General features: G+C 35.0%; 1 protein-coding gene across 1 annotated transcript in view; it reads left to right on the top strand.

Annotated features, from left to right (window-relative positions):
• Window positions 1-19,417, top strand: part of BAZ2B (bromodomain adjacent to zinc finger domain 2B) — a 358,773-nt gene that overhangs the window by 280,601 nt on the left and 58,755 nt on the right. Inside the window, 4 exon segments of the mRNA XM_043993621.1 lie at window positions 1,689-1,754; window positions 3,527-3,571; window positions 3,822-3,848; window positions 5,133-5,198. Coding sequence (XP_043849556.1) covers window positions 1,689-1,754; window positions 3,527-3,571; window positions 3,822-3,848; window positions 5,133-5,198 — 204 coding nt within the window.

The following is a 19,417-nucleotide window of genomic DNA, read 5'->3' on the forward strand; positions in this document are numbered from 1 at the left end:
TGTGCAAGAACTCAGAAAGGATAACATTGGGGCCATTTAAAGAAAAAAAAACAAAACAAAACAGTCAAAACAACAAACTGGTTATGAGTATTTTTAATGCTCACTACAGTAGAGTTCCTCATTGATATTCATAATATTAAGTATGAGTCCATAAGAAGATATTCACTATCCTCTGCTTTGGAAGGAAGGGAGAGTATAAAATACATATTAGAAAGGTTTCCTTCCAAAGTGATTAAAATAAAATGAGTTGTAATGTCCAAAAAGGCAAACTGTCAATAGAATTAAGTCATTTAGAATGACTCATTTACAAGTGAAACAGATAGCAAAGTTTCATTATATTATACATTTTCATTTGGAAATGCCAATTGAGTCCCTATTTGTTTATGTATATGCTTTAGTTTACTTCTCATTTAGCAATTATTTATGATATGCTGACAGGTTTGAAAATAGTGGATATTTTAATATTTGAGTTTAAAGTTGTTGTTGACATGGTATTGATAAGTAAAACTGCATGTTTGAAGGAATTTAGCAGTTTCTGTATAAAATGGAAAACTTTTTTTTTGTAATTTAACCTTATCTCTGGTATAGGAAACTTTAAAATTATGTTTTCAATTACAGATATGCATTTCTGATCTGTAATTCCATAGATGTTAAAATATAGGGTGGGCTAAAAGTCACAAAGGGGGTTTGATATTTAATAACTCCTTTATTTTTTGTTTTTAATTTACAGTGCCATAGCATCACATACAGTATCATTATGTGTAAAATATCAACTCTCCTAAATGGTGAAAAATAAAAATAATTTTCAAAAAGTTATTCAAACATTGTGACTTTTGGTCCACTCAGTATATCAAATGGATAATGTGCTAAATATTCAAAACCAAATTAATGGAAAATTTGCAATTATAATGACAAACTATACAGTGATTTAAGACTTGAAAAACTCTTTACATATATTATCTATATACATTGGGATATTACTTTAAGATCAAAAAAATAAACAAATTAAAAACTTTTCATCTTTAACCTTGACTAGATAAATTTAAAAGCTGTTATATTCTTCAGAAATTTTGGCTTTAAGAATTTTTGGCATATTTTAATTCTTTACTCTATGGCTCCAGATAAAAAATAAATATACTTTGTTACATAAAGGAACTATGATTTTGTTCATGTTGTACTTACTTTCCTAATAACAATAACAAGAGTTGACATTTATATAGTGCCTTAAGGTTTGCAAAGTACTTTATATAAAATTACCTCCATGCAGATTTCAGCCCTCTCCACCACTTAATACCTGTTGCATAAATTTCTCTAGAAAAAATAATCTCTAGACTTCCTGAGGTTGGTCATAAGAAGATAGCCATAGAGTGTGGCTGGCCCATCCTTGAAATCTTGCCAACTTAATGGGATCTGCTAGAGCTTTCACTCTACTTACACGGTCTTGAAAATCACAAGATTGTTTCTGTGCCACACTTTACTGGAGGAAATAAATTTTAAATGTGTAAATTCCAAATTACGAGTTGAAACAAATCTTTCTAACATATATCAATGAAGAAATCTGTTTTAGTATCATGTGTCATGTATTGTTTTGCACCTTGTGAGGCATATAGCTTCCTTTCAATTCTAAGATTATTTTCAAGTTATAGTGGTGCTGTTGCATGACTTTGAGACCTGTTTTGCATGCACAGGCTAAAAAGAAAAAGAAGGAAGAAGCGGCAAATGCCAAATTATTGGAGGCCGAGAAACGAATAAAGGTTAGTTTAGCTGAGCATCAGAGTTTTTATTTTTTGAAAAATAAAAACCATGTGATTGTCTATGATATGTAAATTTATGAAAATTATAGTTCTCAAAATTCTCTGAAAATGTTTAGCAAAGCTTTAATGTGTGGATTGTATGTATGTTTCTGCCTATAGTAACATAAATGTATTGGTTGTATGTGCTTTGTCTGATGCTTGGTTTGAGCAAAAGTAGACATTTATTTTCGATATAAATTATTATATCAAACCTGTGAACAATTTTATTTGGGCTAAGTGCCCCCAAATTTTATTTTCTTTATCGCATTGTATGTTATAATATGTCTTCCACCCCCGTCTTGCTTTCTCTTAGTGTTCTTTATGTCTTAGTGACCAAACCAGGAACAAACCAAAATCTAGACCAACAACTATAAAAATAACCTACCTGTATCCCCACAGGGTAGTAAAAAAAAATTCTGGAAGGTAGGTAGCCCAGTTGCAAATCAGGGTTCTGAATGTCACAATATATATGCCAAGGCCAAATCATTTAACTTCTCTGAACTAAGTATTTCTCATGTATAAAAAGGATATGTACATAATAAGTAAGGCATTATCCATCTCCCAGAGTCATTATGATAGTGCTTTGTAAACCTTAAAGCACTATATAAATGTGAGTTTTTAATATTTCTTCGACAATGCACCAAGCTATTAATGACAGCAGTTATTAATTTTGCATATTTGGGCTATTTGGTTATATTCCCATGGTGAGTTGTAGGCATCAGGTAGAAACAGTTGCCTGTGGGGTTTGGTGAATAAGGTTAATTTGGAGGTCCTACAAAATGATGCTCCGAATAGTAGGAGAGTGACTATCAAAGGAAGCTGAATGTAGGAGGGAAGAAGTGGTAGTTCTACTTAAAAATCTTAAATTCTTATGTATTTTTATGATCAGCCTGTATGTATTGGCCACCATCACTAAAGGAAAGTGAATGGTCCTACCTTTCTCCTCTTTCACGTGTATCTCTCAGGCTTTTCCCCTTATGTTGCTCCTTTTTTAACTAATTTCCACTCAATAAAAAGTTTTGTTAACATGGGTTGGAGCCCATGCTGTAACTCACCCTGGCCTCTGGAAAGGGGAGCAGAATGGTAAGAGCAATGGTTTTGGTCTCAGAGACCCCAAGTTCCGCTCACTGCTTCTTCATGCTTGTGTCACCTTGGGCAAGTCACTTCATCTCTTGGGAAATCCGCTTTCTCTCCTGTCAAATGAAAGGGTATGGACTAAATTACTGATAAGTTCCCTTCTAGCCCTACAGCCTGTGATCCTATGTGCAGCGCATATTAAACAGCCAATACTGGAAACTCTTTTAGTATTGATGTGTTTGGAGAGTAAAATAAATGCTACTGATCATGTTTGTTTTGATCTCAGTCTGTCAAAGAGTAAAGAGCTATCATCATTTTGAATAGACCCAGATTTGAGTCCTGGCCCCCTCCCTAGCAGGTGTTTTACTTATCACCTTACTAAAGAATATAACTGATGGGTCTGAAGATCATATACTTTCGTACTGCCAAAGAGTTGTATATGGGATGTCCTGACGTTAGAGAAAATTCCTTTAGTAAATAAGCAATTGAGGATTGCTATCAGGACATTTCATCTTAATGCAGGTAATAAGGGTCATTAATGACTCTTCTGCTCGGTCATATAATTTTTATTAAAGTGAGAGAAGTCAAATAATTTTGCTTTCTAAAATATTCTGGGTAACACTTGCATATGACTACCTTTTTTTCTTATTTTTAAGGAAAAAGAAATGAGAAGACAACAAGCTGTTCTTTTGAAGCATCAGGTCTGTATACATGCGGTTAGCCCAACTGTTGTGTTGCAAATGCTAATTTTTAACTACTTCTTGAGCTATTTGGGGAAAATCTTCAAAATATTTTCTTTAAAAAATTTCTGATAAGATTCTTGCTTAAGTTTTTTTTCTTTATCTTACAGTGTATTGCCTGCTTTGGTATTGGGGTCTTTTGGGAATTATAAAGTGGTTTTATGACTTTGTGATTTCTGTTTCATAATGTTGTGCCAACTCTTTCTACCAGGAGTTGGAGAGGCATAGACTAGATATGGTATGGGTATGTTTATTTTTGTACATCTAACACCGCATTGTGATTTGGTTGTGATATGGTTGTCATAGCAATGCATAAAGTGTAGCACTGGCTGCTGTCACATTACATACTGCTGCATGGCTTTACAGCACAGTGCATTGCATACATCTGCTTGTCTGTCTATAAAGAAAGTATGACTTGTCTCAAATGTTTATAAATTGAATCCATTTATGAGGCTGCTTATGAGAAATCTATGTTACTGATGTCACTATATAAAGTTGGACCACTTGTAAAATTAGGTGTTCAATTACCATGAACCATATTCTCCCATCATCCTAGATGCAAAACTGCCATTAAAAGCAATGGGAATTTTGGATCCAGCTTGATGGGAGGTTGTGAAATTTACATTACTTCTAAGACCTAATTTTGCAGATAAATTTGTTTAGCTAAGTGATATGAAATATATCCCTTCTGTGGGGAGGGAATTTAAATTTTTAGATAAAATTTTTGATTAGCTACTATAAAAATGTATAATATTTTGATCTGAAAATAAAACCAGACTTTCAAATTACACTGGGGCAAACTTCATTTTAATATTTTATTACATGTAGCTCAGGTTCCACTTAATAATTACTAACAGAGCCCCTGGTGCAGCATTTGTCACCTTATGTCGTGCACCAAGGGACAGACATCAGTAAATAAGAAAATCCTCTTCCATTCATGTTTGTGTATAAACTGTGACTAGTGTAATTAAATTGCTATAAAAACTGAGAAAATTCAGCATTCTAATTTGTCGGTGCCTTATTGGCTTTACAAATTAGATTTTGCTACTCAAAGAAAATTATCATCTCTAAAACCACAAAAATTGAAATGATCACATATATCATCTTATATCTGCTCTCAAAAATGACCAGAAGTCCAGCCTTCTGTTTAATTGGCAAGATGTAAGTACCTGCAGGCTTTCGAATAGCAGATGTAAGGTAACTGACCTGTTCCAGCCAACCATTATGCTTTTCATTCTGCCAGCTTTGGAAGGAGCATCACAACTGACCATAAGTAAATCCTGTATGCTTATGTTTGACACTGTCTCCATGTTCATTGCTTTACCTTTTTGCTTTTGATTGTTCTTGTATTTGCTTTCTAAACCTGAACTAAAACATGCACAGACTTGGCCATTCTTGTCTTCTACTTAGTATTTACCATGACTTGTCTATTAATGCTAAACATGCTCTACCAAGTTTAAAATTACAAATCATATTGCTAACTGTGGTTGAGGTTTTTCCCTAATTTTATCTGCTCTAATAGGAAAGAGAGAGACGACGACAACATATGATGCTTATGAAAGCTATGGAAGCTCGTAAAAAGGCAGAAGTAAGTGCGATTGGCTCAAAAAAAGTCCTTTCAGCTTAAGGCTATTTTTTAATCTATAAAATAGATCCCATATTGAAATGAAGTTATGCCTACTTCACCAGTTCCACAAGCAAACTGAAAGGTAGAGATAGTAACTGAATTTTTCAGTACAAAAGGGCTTGGGAAGGCTCCCACAACTTCTTAGGTGTTTTTTTTGGCTCACATCTACATTTCTTTTTTTATAACTGTTACTATTGGGAGGGGGCGTGAAACTGGGGGTGTTAACCCCAGGGACTAGAGCTTTTAATACATAATATATATCCAAGTCTAGTTTGCTACTAGTTTGGTCTTCTGATATATTCATGATTTAAAAACCATTTACTCAGAATAATTTTTGCTATTAATAGTATATCCCGAAATAATTGTGCTACATAAAACATCACTCAGATTAGGCATAGGTTAGGCAGTAGTTTATAAGAGTGTTCTCTGATAAGGATAAACTTATGTTAGCCCAACTTTTGTTGTTCGGTCGTTCAGTCATGTCTGACTTTTCGTGACCTCATGGAGCATGCCAGGCCCTTCTGTCTTGCACTGTCTCTCAAGGTCTGGCCATCTCCATGTCAATTGTTTCCTTGACACCATCTATCCATCTCATCGTCTGCCATCCCCTTTTCTTTTTTCCTTCTATCTTTCCTACCATCAGGGTCTTTTCAAATGAGTCCTGTCTTCTCATTATGTGGCCAAAATATTTAAGCATTTAAATTATTTAAAGTGTTTAAGCCTTTGTATTTGACCTTCCAGTGAAGAGCTTGAATTAATTTCTTTAAGTGTCACCTAATTTGATCTCCTTGCTATCCAAGGGACTCGGAAGTCTTCTTCAGAACCGCAGTTCAAAACCATCAATTCTGTGGTCCTCAGCTTTCCTTATAGTCCAACTAGGAGGAAGGTATTTAAAGGATTGCTTAAATTTATTCTGTCCATATATTTCTGCAATTTGGGGTAAATAAACACGTGTGTATGTGTATATTTATATGTGTGTGTCTATATCTATCTATCTATCTATCTATCTATCTATCTATCTATCTATCTATCTATCTATCTATCTATGAAATCTATACTTAGCCAACAACTTACTTAGAATACCTAAGATTTTAACTGATTTTCTCATTGTGGGTACTTGCTATACTGACACAGATCATAATCTCTGTACATCTTGTTAACCTGTGCATGGATCACATTTTGTGACTAAGCTTCCATAATGCACTGCAAACCTTTCCCTCTTCTTGTGGTTGTTTTTAAATATACCAAGAATAGCAATATACTACCTGGATTATCTGTTAGATTAAATTCTTAATACACAATAGGTCATATATATCCTTAATCTTCTTATATGCAAGTTGCTATTAGTTACAAGTTTCAACCTGCTAATGCTCAGCATGCATCTTTCCATTGCAGAGTCATTCATTATTTTAGCTATGGTTGTGTTCCATAATTCACATGGGTAATATAACTGGGATACTGTTATATCTTTTTTAAATGAGCTTTTGTAGCAGTTGTTTAACAACAACACAAACTTAGCAAAGTTAATTAAAATGTTATTAAATGCTTTTTAAAGGCATCGGTTCTGAATATCATCATTTATTTATGCCAGAAATAAAAGTATAGGTAGTCTCCTACTACCAATTACATAAGACATGCTCACTGATTTCTCAGGCTAACTGTTCATGGTCCTTTGGGTCACATTTTCAAAATCATTGTTTTTGGGCTGTGTTGAAAGCACAACTCTCTTCCTGAAAACCAATTTCTATTTAAGTTGTTGCAGAAAATAAAACTGGAGTTATTTAGCATTTATTAAATTATATACTATTTGTTGATAGATGATGACTTGAGTAAAAAGCCAGGTCCCACCTTCATGAATTTAAAATCTAAATCAAGATATTTGAATACTTATTGAGTTAAGCTTAGTCAAAATTGTGAAGCAGCATTTCTGTTTGCTGTGTGTTCAGTCTCTTCTTTTCATGTTCTTTTTTTGTCTGCAGCCTCTTTGCCTTTCTTTGCCTATTTCTTATTTTCAATGATGGCCTTTCCCTAGGTTCAGGTGCCCCTTATCCTTCTCTTCTCTACCCTCCTTCTTACCCAAACCTGCTATGGAAAAATTATCTGTCAAACCCATTGACAGGAATGTATTTACACTCATATGTGCCTCACTACTTGACACTAATTATACTTATTTCTAACCTCTGGATCTCTTGACTTCCCAGGTGCTCAGAACTAGGAGCTCAGAATGGTGTTTTGCACAGTTAGATCACAAACTCATCATTTTCTGATTCATACCACAAATTGCTTCAAGCCTTATGCTAACACTATTCTCATTTTGTCCATATTCCATCGCAAGCGACCAGAAATTAGCTTCCAACCAGTCATCAGTGATGAAGGAGAGGGGGAAGCTTTTTGGAGAGGGCTTGGTTGAGAGAAAGAAAACTTCTCAACTATACCAAGAGAAAGTCCTATGCTGGAGCCTAGTCTTTAGACAACATAGACTTCCCTGAATAACATTGTGCTAGCCAAGGTGGTTTAGCTTTAATATCATTAAGAATTTTAACCACATTCCACCTAAAGCAACACCTTTTGTAATGCTCTTTGGCCAGTCATCCATTTGTTTTGTTCCACCCCTTGTGTTGTTTTGCCTAACGTGTTTTCATGGAACCTTTTAACCATACCTTTGTCTCTGCCTTTTTTCTTCCTAAGTTCTTTCCTCATTTTTCTTTACCCACCCCATGCCAGCATTCCAATCGCAACATCAGTGAATGAAAACATACCTTCTGTACTTTCAAATAATGAAGTTCTGTGCTGCATTAATTTTTAACAAGGGAAAAAAATAAGTGAAGTTGAAGTTGACTGAGTGGGCAGGTTTTTAATTTCCTCACCTACATGTACAATAGACTAAATTTTAGATCGACATTAAAATACTATCATTTTAGGGGAAAATCCTTTGAATAAGGGTGAATAATAAAATAGAGAACTGTCTTAGGGTTGGTAAGTTGACCATTTTGTGTTATATATATATATATATATGTATATATATATATGTATGTATGTATATATATATAAAATTTATTCTAGATTTATGTAAATTATTAGAATACTAACTAAAACTATGCCTTTAAAGCTATTTTGTATTCACGAATTTCATTAGATTTAATGGAATGTATCTACTCTGTGTAGGTATAGTAGTTGTCAATTTAGCTAAGTAAAAATAACCAGGATTGTCAGAACTTGCATGTCATATAATTACTTATATTCACAGTAGTCCTTATTGTAATGCTTATGCTCTAAAAATAATTTCAACTTGGTTCAGTTATTCTTATAAAAGCTCAAAACAATTATTAATATAAAGAAAGAATAGCAAGGATAAAAAATCAACAAAATTAGATTGCTAAATCAATATATGAAATGCCCTAAATCTCAATTTGTTGATGAGAAAAAAATTACGTGCTAAATTTATCCAAAGAAAGCTAAACTTCTTTTTCTTTTTAGATTATTCCTATAATCATGATAATTTGGGATAAAAACATGAGAAAAGAAAATACATTATAATTTACTATGTTGAATATATATGTGTGTGTGCCTAAATTTATTTTCTGTAAGGTATTTAAAATTACATGAATATTACATTAATATTTCCTCTTTTACTTTTTTTCATTGTACAATAACATACCAGCTTCTAGAACCTTGCTATCTTAGAAAGAATGCTAGATTTAATGTGAGGAGAATTAAATTTGAATCCAGGCTAAACTTATTGTCTGTGTGACTTTGAGCAAATTAGTTAACTTCTCTAGTCTTAGTAAACTTTAAGACACCTTCCAACTCTAAATCTATGATTCTATGGTCCATATGAGGAAGAAAGCTTTCTATCAGCTCCTGTTTAAATACAAAAGTCATTCTCCCATCCTGATTATACATCTGAATTTCCCACTATCTTCTTTGGCTCATTTTCTGCCTAATACATTCTCCCCCAAGCCTGTCTTCTTCAAGAAGAAGTACCTGGACTCAGTCTAAATTGTTTTCTGCCCTGGCCCACATAGCTCACCCTTGCCCTATGTTCAACTTAGATTTCTTAGCCTTACCCCCAACTCACCTGTCCAAGTTTAGCCAGCCTTAGAGCCTGGTTGTTGTTTTTTTAACCAACTCTCCTAGCCTTTCATATGAGTATTTATTTGTAAACCTGTCTTTATCTCCAAGAAACTTTTTATTAGTTTACTTGATCTCTTGCCTCTTTAGTTTAGGTGTCCTCTAGAGTTCTGTCCTACATTCTTGCTCTTGTTTACTTCATCTGACCTCATTGGTTCAAATATTATTTCTATACAATTGACTCCCAAATCTATATTTTCAGTCCTAATCTTGCTCTCATTAATTACCTACTGAATTTCAGTTCCCAGATATCCAATAGGTATCTCAAACACAGTATATCTCAAACAGAACTCATTGTCTCCACCCCAAACTCACCCTCCCTTATAAGCTTCCTGATTTCTATTGAGGGCATCACTACCCTTTCAATGACATTAATTCAGAACCTTAGAGTCATCCTTCATTCTTCCCTTTCTTCCATACCCCTTAACCAAGCATTTACCAAATCTTGCTATTCTTCTTTCACAGCATCTCTCTTATGACACCTCTTCTCTCACACTACCACTAGCCTCATCAATCATCATCTAGATTACTGTACTACAATACTCTCCTAATTGGTCTCCCTCTTCAGTTCACACCCCAAGCCAAGTGGAGCCAAGCCAAACGATGTTGAAGAACTCTGGGGAGAGAAAGGCAAGATGAAAAATAGTCTCTTTTCAAATAGCTTCCATTATTCATACAACTGACAAAATAATCTTCCTAACAATAATAACAAAGTCATAGATCTGCCCATGTCATTCCTTTTCTCAAAAACTTTCAATGGTTCCCCACTGCCCATAGGATAAAACACATATCCCTCAGGTTGGCATTTAAAGCCTCCCCATAATAGGGCTTTCATCAACCTTCCCAGCTTTACTCTCATTACACCCTCCAGAGTTCCAGCTAAAATAAACAACTATACCCTGAACTATTGCTCCATTACCTATTACTGGAATGTCCTCCTTCCTCATCTCTGCTTCTCAAAATACTTGTTGTCCTTCCTCCTTCATACAAAAAGCTTTCCATGATAATTTCAATTATTAATGTTCTATCCCATCTCAGTTTTCCTCTGTAATTAGAGATATCCACTTCTTCCTGGTTTTAGACCTAGAAGGCACAAATCCTCTTTGTCATTTTCAGGAATAATCAAGAAGCAACAGCTCTTCATGACACCTGGCTCCCCTTCTTCCAAGAGGTTCTCAGAATCCATTGGAAAGTTCTCAGACTTGTTCAGTATATAGTACGGTGTCTGGCAAATATTAGGTGCTTAACAAATGTTTATTGAATTTGATTTGTTGCCAAGATAATCCTTCCTCCCTTATGGCTGTACCTTTGAAATATAATTTGAGATATTCATTCTTATAGGAGTATATACTTTCTTGTAGAGTTAAAGGTAAGGACCTTCTAAGAGTTTATTGAGACAAATTTGCATTAAGGATTTATTAATTTATTTTGCCTTCTAAAAGCTTGATTCTCTTTCTTTAAAAAAGAAAAAAAAACAAGAAACTCTAGTTTGCTATGCATTTATTGTGGGACTTCCAGTTTCCTTGACAAGTGGTCTTTCCCGGAGATTCCCAGTTTTCTAGAATTTCAGGATGCTATATTCAACATGACACTGCATAGCTTTGGGCAAGTCATTTAGCCTCTCTAGGCCTTACTTTCCTTATTTGTAAAATTAGCGGGGGGGGGGGAGGGCAGATTCAATGAATTTTGAGTTTTTTTCCAGGTATAAATCCTATGACAACCTCCTGGACACAATCCAGATTGTTATTATTTCCTAAAATGTTTTGCCCCTAACTGAATATAATTATCCAAATATGGTTCTGGGGTATGGTAGAATGTACTGTGACTGTTACTAACATCCTTTTGGATACTATTCTCTTCTCCACATAACATAAAACCAGTTTATTTGCAGTAATCATAACATGGAACACATCGAGGTCATATTTTCTGGTCATTTGTCACCCATCTGAGTTCAGTTCAATAAGCATTTATTAAGTGTCTACTGTTTGTCAGGGACTGAACCAAAGTTCCTTGCTCTCAAGGAAAAGTTCACAAGTTTCTCCATATTTATTACATTCTGAGCCCTACTTAACAGCACAAAGAGGGCAGCTGGGTGAAGCAGTGGACCTGTGACCCTGGACAAGTCACGTAACCCTCATTGTTCCACCTCCCCCCCCCAAAAAAAAAAACCAACACAGCACAAAGGCTCTCATTATGTGGTCACATAAAGGTTTCACATTTATTACATTTATATAGTTTCTCTACCATTTCTGTACATCTCAGTTTTGTGATGATAAATTAGAGCTGAGTGAAGTCCTTTTCACATTCGTTAAATTCACATGGTTTCTTTTCACTGTGAATTATGTGGTAGTTAGCAAAGTTTGTGCTTTGGCTGAAGATTTTCCACACATTCATTACATTCACAAGATTTCTCTCCAATGTTTAAAAAGAGATGAGTTATGGATGTTACATTATATATAAAAAGGCTTCTCCATTATGAATTCTCTGATGCCAGTGCATGCTTTCTCATTTTCATTATATTGACTGGGGGGGTTCCCCCATATGAATTTCCTTATACTAAATGTAAAGATCTAAAACAGCTTGAGTTTCCATAACTGTTAAGCTAATTCCCTATTATAAAATTCCACATAATCCACCCTCCCTAAGCCAAGACAACTGAGCTCATCACGCTATTATACCCAGAAAATCCTGTAGGCTGGGCTTCATGTCTCAGCAGAGAACAGCAGTAGAACTCATGTATTTGTCTAGGTATTCACAAAGAAAGATTATAATCTTCTACTCAGTTACTGTACTGGCATCAAAGGAACACTCCCTATTCAGCAAATTGCTAAAATTAGATTCTTACCTCTATAATCCTTTCCAGTACCATCTGCTTCCAAGTACCTGCATGGTACCCTCCACTCTAGCCTCTTTGGCCTATACAAGACACAAATATTCCATGACCTGGGACTTGGAAAGACCTTACATTCAATATGATATATTCTGGAGATTGTTAGCTGTGTGGGCAGTCCAAGGACCAGCCTGTGAAGCCTAAGGATATCCTTTCAGCCTCCTCCAGTCCCCAAAACAGCGCTTAGAGAGCTTATAATATAGAGACTTAAAGGTAATCTGTGGCCCCAGAGAGCCTGGATAACACCAAAAATATCAGTATATTCAAGTTCCCTATATTAATGAAATCACAAGTGTAGTTCCCAGTCTCTATCCTATCTCTAGCCTGTTCTGTCCTGAATGACACAAGATAACTAGATGACATGTCTTCTGTAATCACAAGTGAAAAGAACACAGAATCAGGATGGGCATGCCTCAACACAAGCAATACCTACCTTTTGCTAATCAGAGCAAATTGAGTATGCAGAATTGTGTGATTTATTTTAACCTGAGCCATCAATAAGCTATCAAGAAAGAGCTGTTAGACTATCTCATAAATAATATTCTAGGTTAAATTTAGTCCAAGTCCTTAGAGGGCTGAACTAGCCCTTTAAATATAAATATAAAATGTGTGGCTCTGAATCTCCTTTTAATTCCTTAATTCAATTGAATACAACATTAAGTGCCTGTTCTGTGCCAGGTACTGGGTTGTTGTATACAGGAAACAATAAAACCCAGTTTAGTTGGGATTCAATAAAGAAGAGTAACATCTGGTAATATCTGAGAAAATAGACTGGAGTCATATTGTGAAAGGTTTTAAATGCCAAACAGAGATGATTGTATTTAACCTAGAGCTGATAGGGAGCCACTTAAGCTTCTTGAGCAAAGGACTGGCATGGTCAGACTTGTGCTTTTCATTCATAAGTGTTTGCATGAATAGGTGTGAAGCATAAAGAACAAATAGCTATACCTTTTCTGTTACTAAAACTACTGGTGAATGACAAATTATTTGCTGCTGCTGTTGTTATTTTTGTTGTTGTTCTTGAGTCGTTCAGTCATGCCCAACTCTTCATGACCCTGTGGATCAACTATCCGTGGGGTTTTCTTGGCAAAGATACAGAAGTGATTTGCCATTTCCTTCTTCAGTTTTATGCAGCTAGTTGTCAGGTGGCTTGGCCAGGGTCATAACTGCTAGTAAGAATCTGAGGTGAATTTGAACTCTGGTCTCTCTGACTCTAGGCCCAGTGCTCCACTTCACCACCTAGCTACCCCAAATGCCTTTAGTAGGTATAGCCAATTAACCTTAACTGCATCCATAAAGATACAGAGATAATACTGTCAGTATATCTCTGGTGTTTTTACATAATAAGATAAGTATTATTGAATTATTTTCTGCCTTCCCTAAGTAGATTGTCCCCAAACTGGTATTTATAAAATACATTTATCATTCTTATTTTTCTTCCTTACGGGAAAATCTTGTTACTTAGAAAATAACTAAAGTCTCTCTATTTGTTTTTGTTGGCAAGTTGTGGGGGGGGTTTTTTTGTCAGAAGTTAGTTTAAATGTATTAGTGAACCTCAGTCTTAATTGTTATTTTCAGCCTGTTGTAAAAATAGCTAATTGTTTTTGGCCATGTAGATAAAAGTTATGCACTTTCTTAGCATAATTCAAGTGATTTGACATAAGACTTATCTCTTAGTAATCCATGAACACTCAGTGGTTTGAACAAACAGTTGTTGGGGAAGTTACAATAAGTCCAGAATCTCAATTTCATCTATTGAGACCGGCAATTATGGCATGCACAGATTTGTAATCTCTTTATTCATGTAAACTGAGTAACAGACTAGAGTAATTGTAGTAGAGTTCTTTATGTCTCCCTAAGGCCTGATAAACAACAAAAGGTTGTTAAACATGCATCTCTCACAAACTGACTATGTCAGCATTTTACTAGACATAACCATAATCTAGAAGACCATACTTGAGCTTACAGAAGCCGTCTAATAAGCAGTTTGAAAACAGAGGGAAATTCACAACCCCCCAGTGATTCAAGGGATGAGAATATTTCATCATTCAGGATTTATAGCAGGCCTTTCTTAGTAAAAATATTATGTTATACTGCACAGATATTTGTGCATAAGCAAATCTGCTTATCACTGAGGCATACAGCATCCTTCAATTTTATATGTTAAGAATCTTTCAGTTCAAAAGAAATTTAATTTGAAAAGTTACTTGGTGTAATATGATTAGTACAGTGCTAAAAATAAATTTCTCTAAGATAAAAACAAAGAAAAATTAACATAGAGTTTAATAAGTATTTATGGTTATATTTTAGTACTCCTTTTTTCCTGTAAAGACTTATGAGAAAGATAGCCTATAAAAGAGATGATTTTTCATCATGATAAATATTTATCATATTAAGAAATAGAAAAATGAAGGCACACTTTTTAAAATTCGGCTCTGCTTGTTGTACAGTGCTAGGTTAAATTCAACATAATCAACTTATGTCCTTACCTTATTTTCCCCCTTTGTATCTGTCTTCTAGAAATAGTTTCTGTTTTATTAATCTCATTTACACTTTTATTCTTCCTACACCCAGAGGTAATCCTGTGGCTCTTAAATTATATTTATGCCTTTTAAAATTAAGTACAAGTTGCTGTCATAAGAAATGTATCCTCACTTCTAATTATGCCCAGAACAAACATGTAAGGCACCCAGTAGAATTATAAAATGCAAAAATGGAGGAACCGTTACAACATAGTCTCATGAAAATAGCCTACCCCAAAATGTCCTGGTCCCCTAAGTTGTAAAGCTTTACAATAATAGCTCAAAGCCATCCGAGTTTTGTTCTGTCACATTTTTTTATTATTACAATATTGTGGTACATAAGAGAGGAAAGAGAAGCTTTTTTTCATACAACAATAATAATAGCAACAATTCATTTACTACTTTAATGTTTATATTTTCCCACAACAACTCTGTGAACTAAGCTCCTGTTTAATTATTACTTTCATTTATGATAGTTTCATTGTCTAAACCCTTTAATGGAACAAAAATGAAAAAGTGTATTTTTTATTTTCACATTATTTTTCACTTTTAGGACAACATATATATAATGTGTGTGTGTGTGCGCATGTACATGTGTATAAAATTTATGCTCAAATGTACTATATATATATATATTCATTTCATCACCAGTTTTCAAAAAGGTGTTTAAACATAAAATAATATTTTAAATTGATTCCTAACAAAGATATTAGCTAGAGAGGAAAATCCTATAGTTAAATTTGTGATTAGTTAATGAGAAACACAGAGAATTTATTGAGTTGGAAGACTTCAGTAGCCTTAACATACCTGACAAGTGACTATCTACCTTCTCCTTGAAGGTCTCCAAAGAGGAGAAGTAAGATGCCCTCACATTCCCAAAGCAGCTTATTCCATTTTGGTACCACTCTCACTTGTCAAGAAGTTTGTCCCAAAGTCAATATTTAGATTTCAGGAGTAACTTCAATTTTCTTTAAACCCTTATCCTTTCTTTTTCTTCCTTCCTTCCTTCCTTCCTTCCTTCCTTCCTTCCTTCCTTCCTTCCTTCCTTCCTTCCTTCCTTCCTTCCTTCCTTCCTTTCTTTCTTGGGCAATGAGGGTTAAGTGACTTGCCCAGGGTCATACAGCTAGTAAGTGTCAAGTGTCTGAGGCCAGATTTGAACTCAGGTACTCCTGAATACAGGGCCAGTGCTTTATCCACTGAGCCACCTAGATGCCCCCTAAACCCATATATTTTCTATAAATCCATCTGTATTGTGCATATGTCTACAATGGCTATATGTGAAAAATTTTGAAATTAGGATAATGGACATTTTTTTGAGGACAATAAAACTGCTTGCAATTATGTGCAGCACAGCCCACATAGTAACCAAGCAATACTGATCCTACCTAGGCATACACTGCACTGAAAATATGGTTTTTTTACATCTTAGAAATATTTTGAGAGCAATTTTATAGAGACAATTTCTAATTATCTTCCATGATGTATTTTATCCTCTTTTGATGTTCCATTTATCTTATGTTTTGGTAAAAGTGTTCTCTTTCTCAGTCATTCACTAATTCAAACTGACCTTGAAGTCAAAATAGTCCACTTTTTAGCCATGATCAGTGACTTGTCAATAGATTACAGAGTTAATGTAAATTGGTTATAGGATAAAGGAAAGAAGCATAATTTGTTTTTGTTTTTGTTTTTTTGGGGGTGTTTTGCAGGGCAATGGGGGTTAAGTGACTTTCCCAGGGTCACACAGCTAGTAAGTGTCAAGTGTCTGAGGCCGGATTTGAACTCAGGAACTCATGAATCCAGGGCCGGTGCTTTATCCACTGCGCCACCTAGCTGCCCCCAAGAAGCATAATTTTTAAGGAAAAAACTCACAAAGAATGAGTATACATGATTAATAATATTTCAAATTACTTCAAGAATTAACTTAAACCGGGGCAGCTAGGTGGCGCAGTGGATAGAGCACTGGCCCTGGATTCAGGAGGACCTGAGTTTAAATCTGGATTCAGACACTTGACACTTACTAGTTGTGTGACCCTGGGCAAGTCACTTAACCCTCATTGCCCTGCAAAAAAAAAAAAAAAAAAAAAAAAAGAATTAAATTTAAACCACGTATAAACAACATGAGAGCTTCACTTAATTTGACTTAGAAATTTTAGACTTCACCCAAAGCACTGATGCCACTTTAGGCTCTGCTTTCTGTAAGGAAACTGAAGTAATTTTAGTAATGAGATTATTCAAATGCATTTCAATGTAGGACCCAAATACAAAAGAAAGACAATTTTTCTTTCACAAGCTCATCATGTAATTATGTAACTTATTATGTAATTAAATAACAAATCACCAATTTTAGAGTTGACATAAGAGAAAAACTTAGTTTCCTATTTTAGTTTATAAATATAGTTGGCTATATTTTCTTGGTAAATGAATCCTTTTTTCTGGGCAGAAAACATTTATTCAAAATATTAACTCCTCAATTTTATGTATTAATAGAATAAAATGACAATGCATAAAGCTAGTTGTCAAGTGATTATACTTGAGGCCACTGATGTTTCACCTCAGTTTAATTTATATGGCATTGATGACCACCATATCTGTTGATATACAAATATTCATTAAGTACCCACAGTGTTACTTAATTTTTGTCTCCTCTACAATGTCCACACAAGTGCCCTTAAAGTTTTGGGTTTTAAGACCTGGTATTACAATGACAGTCATTACAGCTGTCTTTTATACTTCTCACTATTTTGGAAGGGTCCATATACAGTTTATGGAAACCACATCACCATGCTAGTATAATAGCATTAATACAGTGAAAGCAACTCTATTTCATATCATGCTTCTTTATCATTCCTTACTACCTGAAAAATAAATGTTATCCACTGACTAGAAGTCAATCAACTCCACTTGTTCTTTCTTACCTCTAAATAAATCTGAACTCCTATCTATTTTTTAAAGGCCCCTGCTTTAATGGACATTGCTTACCTTCTCTCACCCACAGAACCACCAAACTGACTTTCTCTCTCTATTCCTCAAAAATGACACACTTCTTTCCCATTTCTATGCCTTTATGGTGGCTGTCCCCAATCTCTAGGGACTCTTTCCTCCCCTCTACCTCATAGAATCCCTTTGTTTCCTTAACATACTACTCAAGCACCAACTTGTACATAAAACCTTTATACCCCCTCCAACTGTTAATGCCCTCTTTTCAAAACTTTGTATATTTGTTATTGTTCAGTTGTTTCAGTCATGTCCAACTCTCCATGACCCCATTTGGTGTTTTTCTTGGCAAAGATAAGGGAGTTGTTTACCATTTCCTTCTTTAGATCATTTTTAGATGAGGAAACTGAGTCAAAAAAGGTTAAGCAACTTGCCCATGGTCACACAGCTAGTAAGTGTCTGAGGCTGTATTTGAACTTGTCTCCCTGACTCTAGGAACAGCACTTATTTATTCTATATAAATTTATGTATTTGTAGTCTCCCCCATTAAACTATAGTTCCCTTTCAAGAAGGGATTATTTCATTCCTTGTATATCTGTCCCAAGCAACTAGCACATAGTAGGTGCCTAATAAATATCTTGGTGATAACTGATTGAATACCTTTAGTAATCTCAAATATTGGGTTTGTATTTGATATCACTATGCCATTAGGAATTCTTAATGGAATTTTAAACAATAGAAAATATATACTAGATTATTTGAGAACAGTAGTACTATTAGCTGAATGAGAGAAATCACCCATAACCCTCTTGGTAACTTCATCTTCAGCAGTGGTGAGTACTACTCAAATTTCAGGGTAAGTTCTGTCCCCCATCGAAGAGTGCTCCGGATTTAAGGTGCTTTGTGGACCTGAATTCACTCAGAACCATAGCTCGTGAACTCCCCTGGATGGGTTGACTTTTATTAGTCAACCATAGAACATGGTTAGTTCAAAACAAAGTTATTTGATGAAATATCTTAGTAAGAAAGTAGCCATAAATTTTCTCCCACAAGCCCTGTGCTACATTCTTCCTCAAATACCCAGATTAATAGAAAGAGTGGATGTACCTAGGGAACATATATGGGAGGGCACCAATATAAGGAACTCTTTATCTGTGTGGCCAGGGTATAAAAACATTATATCCTCTGGAGATAGCTCCACCAGATGTATCATCGATGATCAGTATATTATCTTTACCAGATGCTGCTCAGCTAGATAGAGTCTCTACCAGATGGTGCTGCTCTAGAGGCATGGCCACGGCAAGACACCCTTCAGCATGTAGTTGGGGAGATGTTCTCTACTTTAGCTTCTGACTTCAGTGGAAATCCTTAGCTTTCATAGGTTCTTTTCATGAGAGCTCCATAAGGCTAAATTCTGGGTGTTTTGTTTTGTTCTTAAGTGTAAAGGCCTAGGACTATAGTTCTTTCAGAAAAGCAGCAGCCCATAGTTAAACCCTCCATGAATCAGAGGAGAGAACTTTCTACTTTTTTCCATCTGTTTTCTGCCTATACTTTTCAGAGTTCTGGATAGCACAGGATTTTATATCCAGTAAGAGATTTCTTGCACTAGCACTCAGATCTTTAGAACACACTCCCAGCTATCAGGCTAGTGTCATCAGGCTTAATCTAAACTTTTTAAATTTCTGGTCTTAGTTCTTAGATCT

Source organism: Dromiciops gliroides, chromosome 3 (assembly GCF_019393635.1).
Source record: "Dromiciops gliroides isolate mDroGli1 chromosome 3, mDroGli1.pri, whole genome shotgun sequence".
NCBI lineage: Eukaryota > Metazoa > Chordata > Mammalia > Microbiotheria > Microbiotheriidae > Dromiciops > Dromiciops gliroides.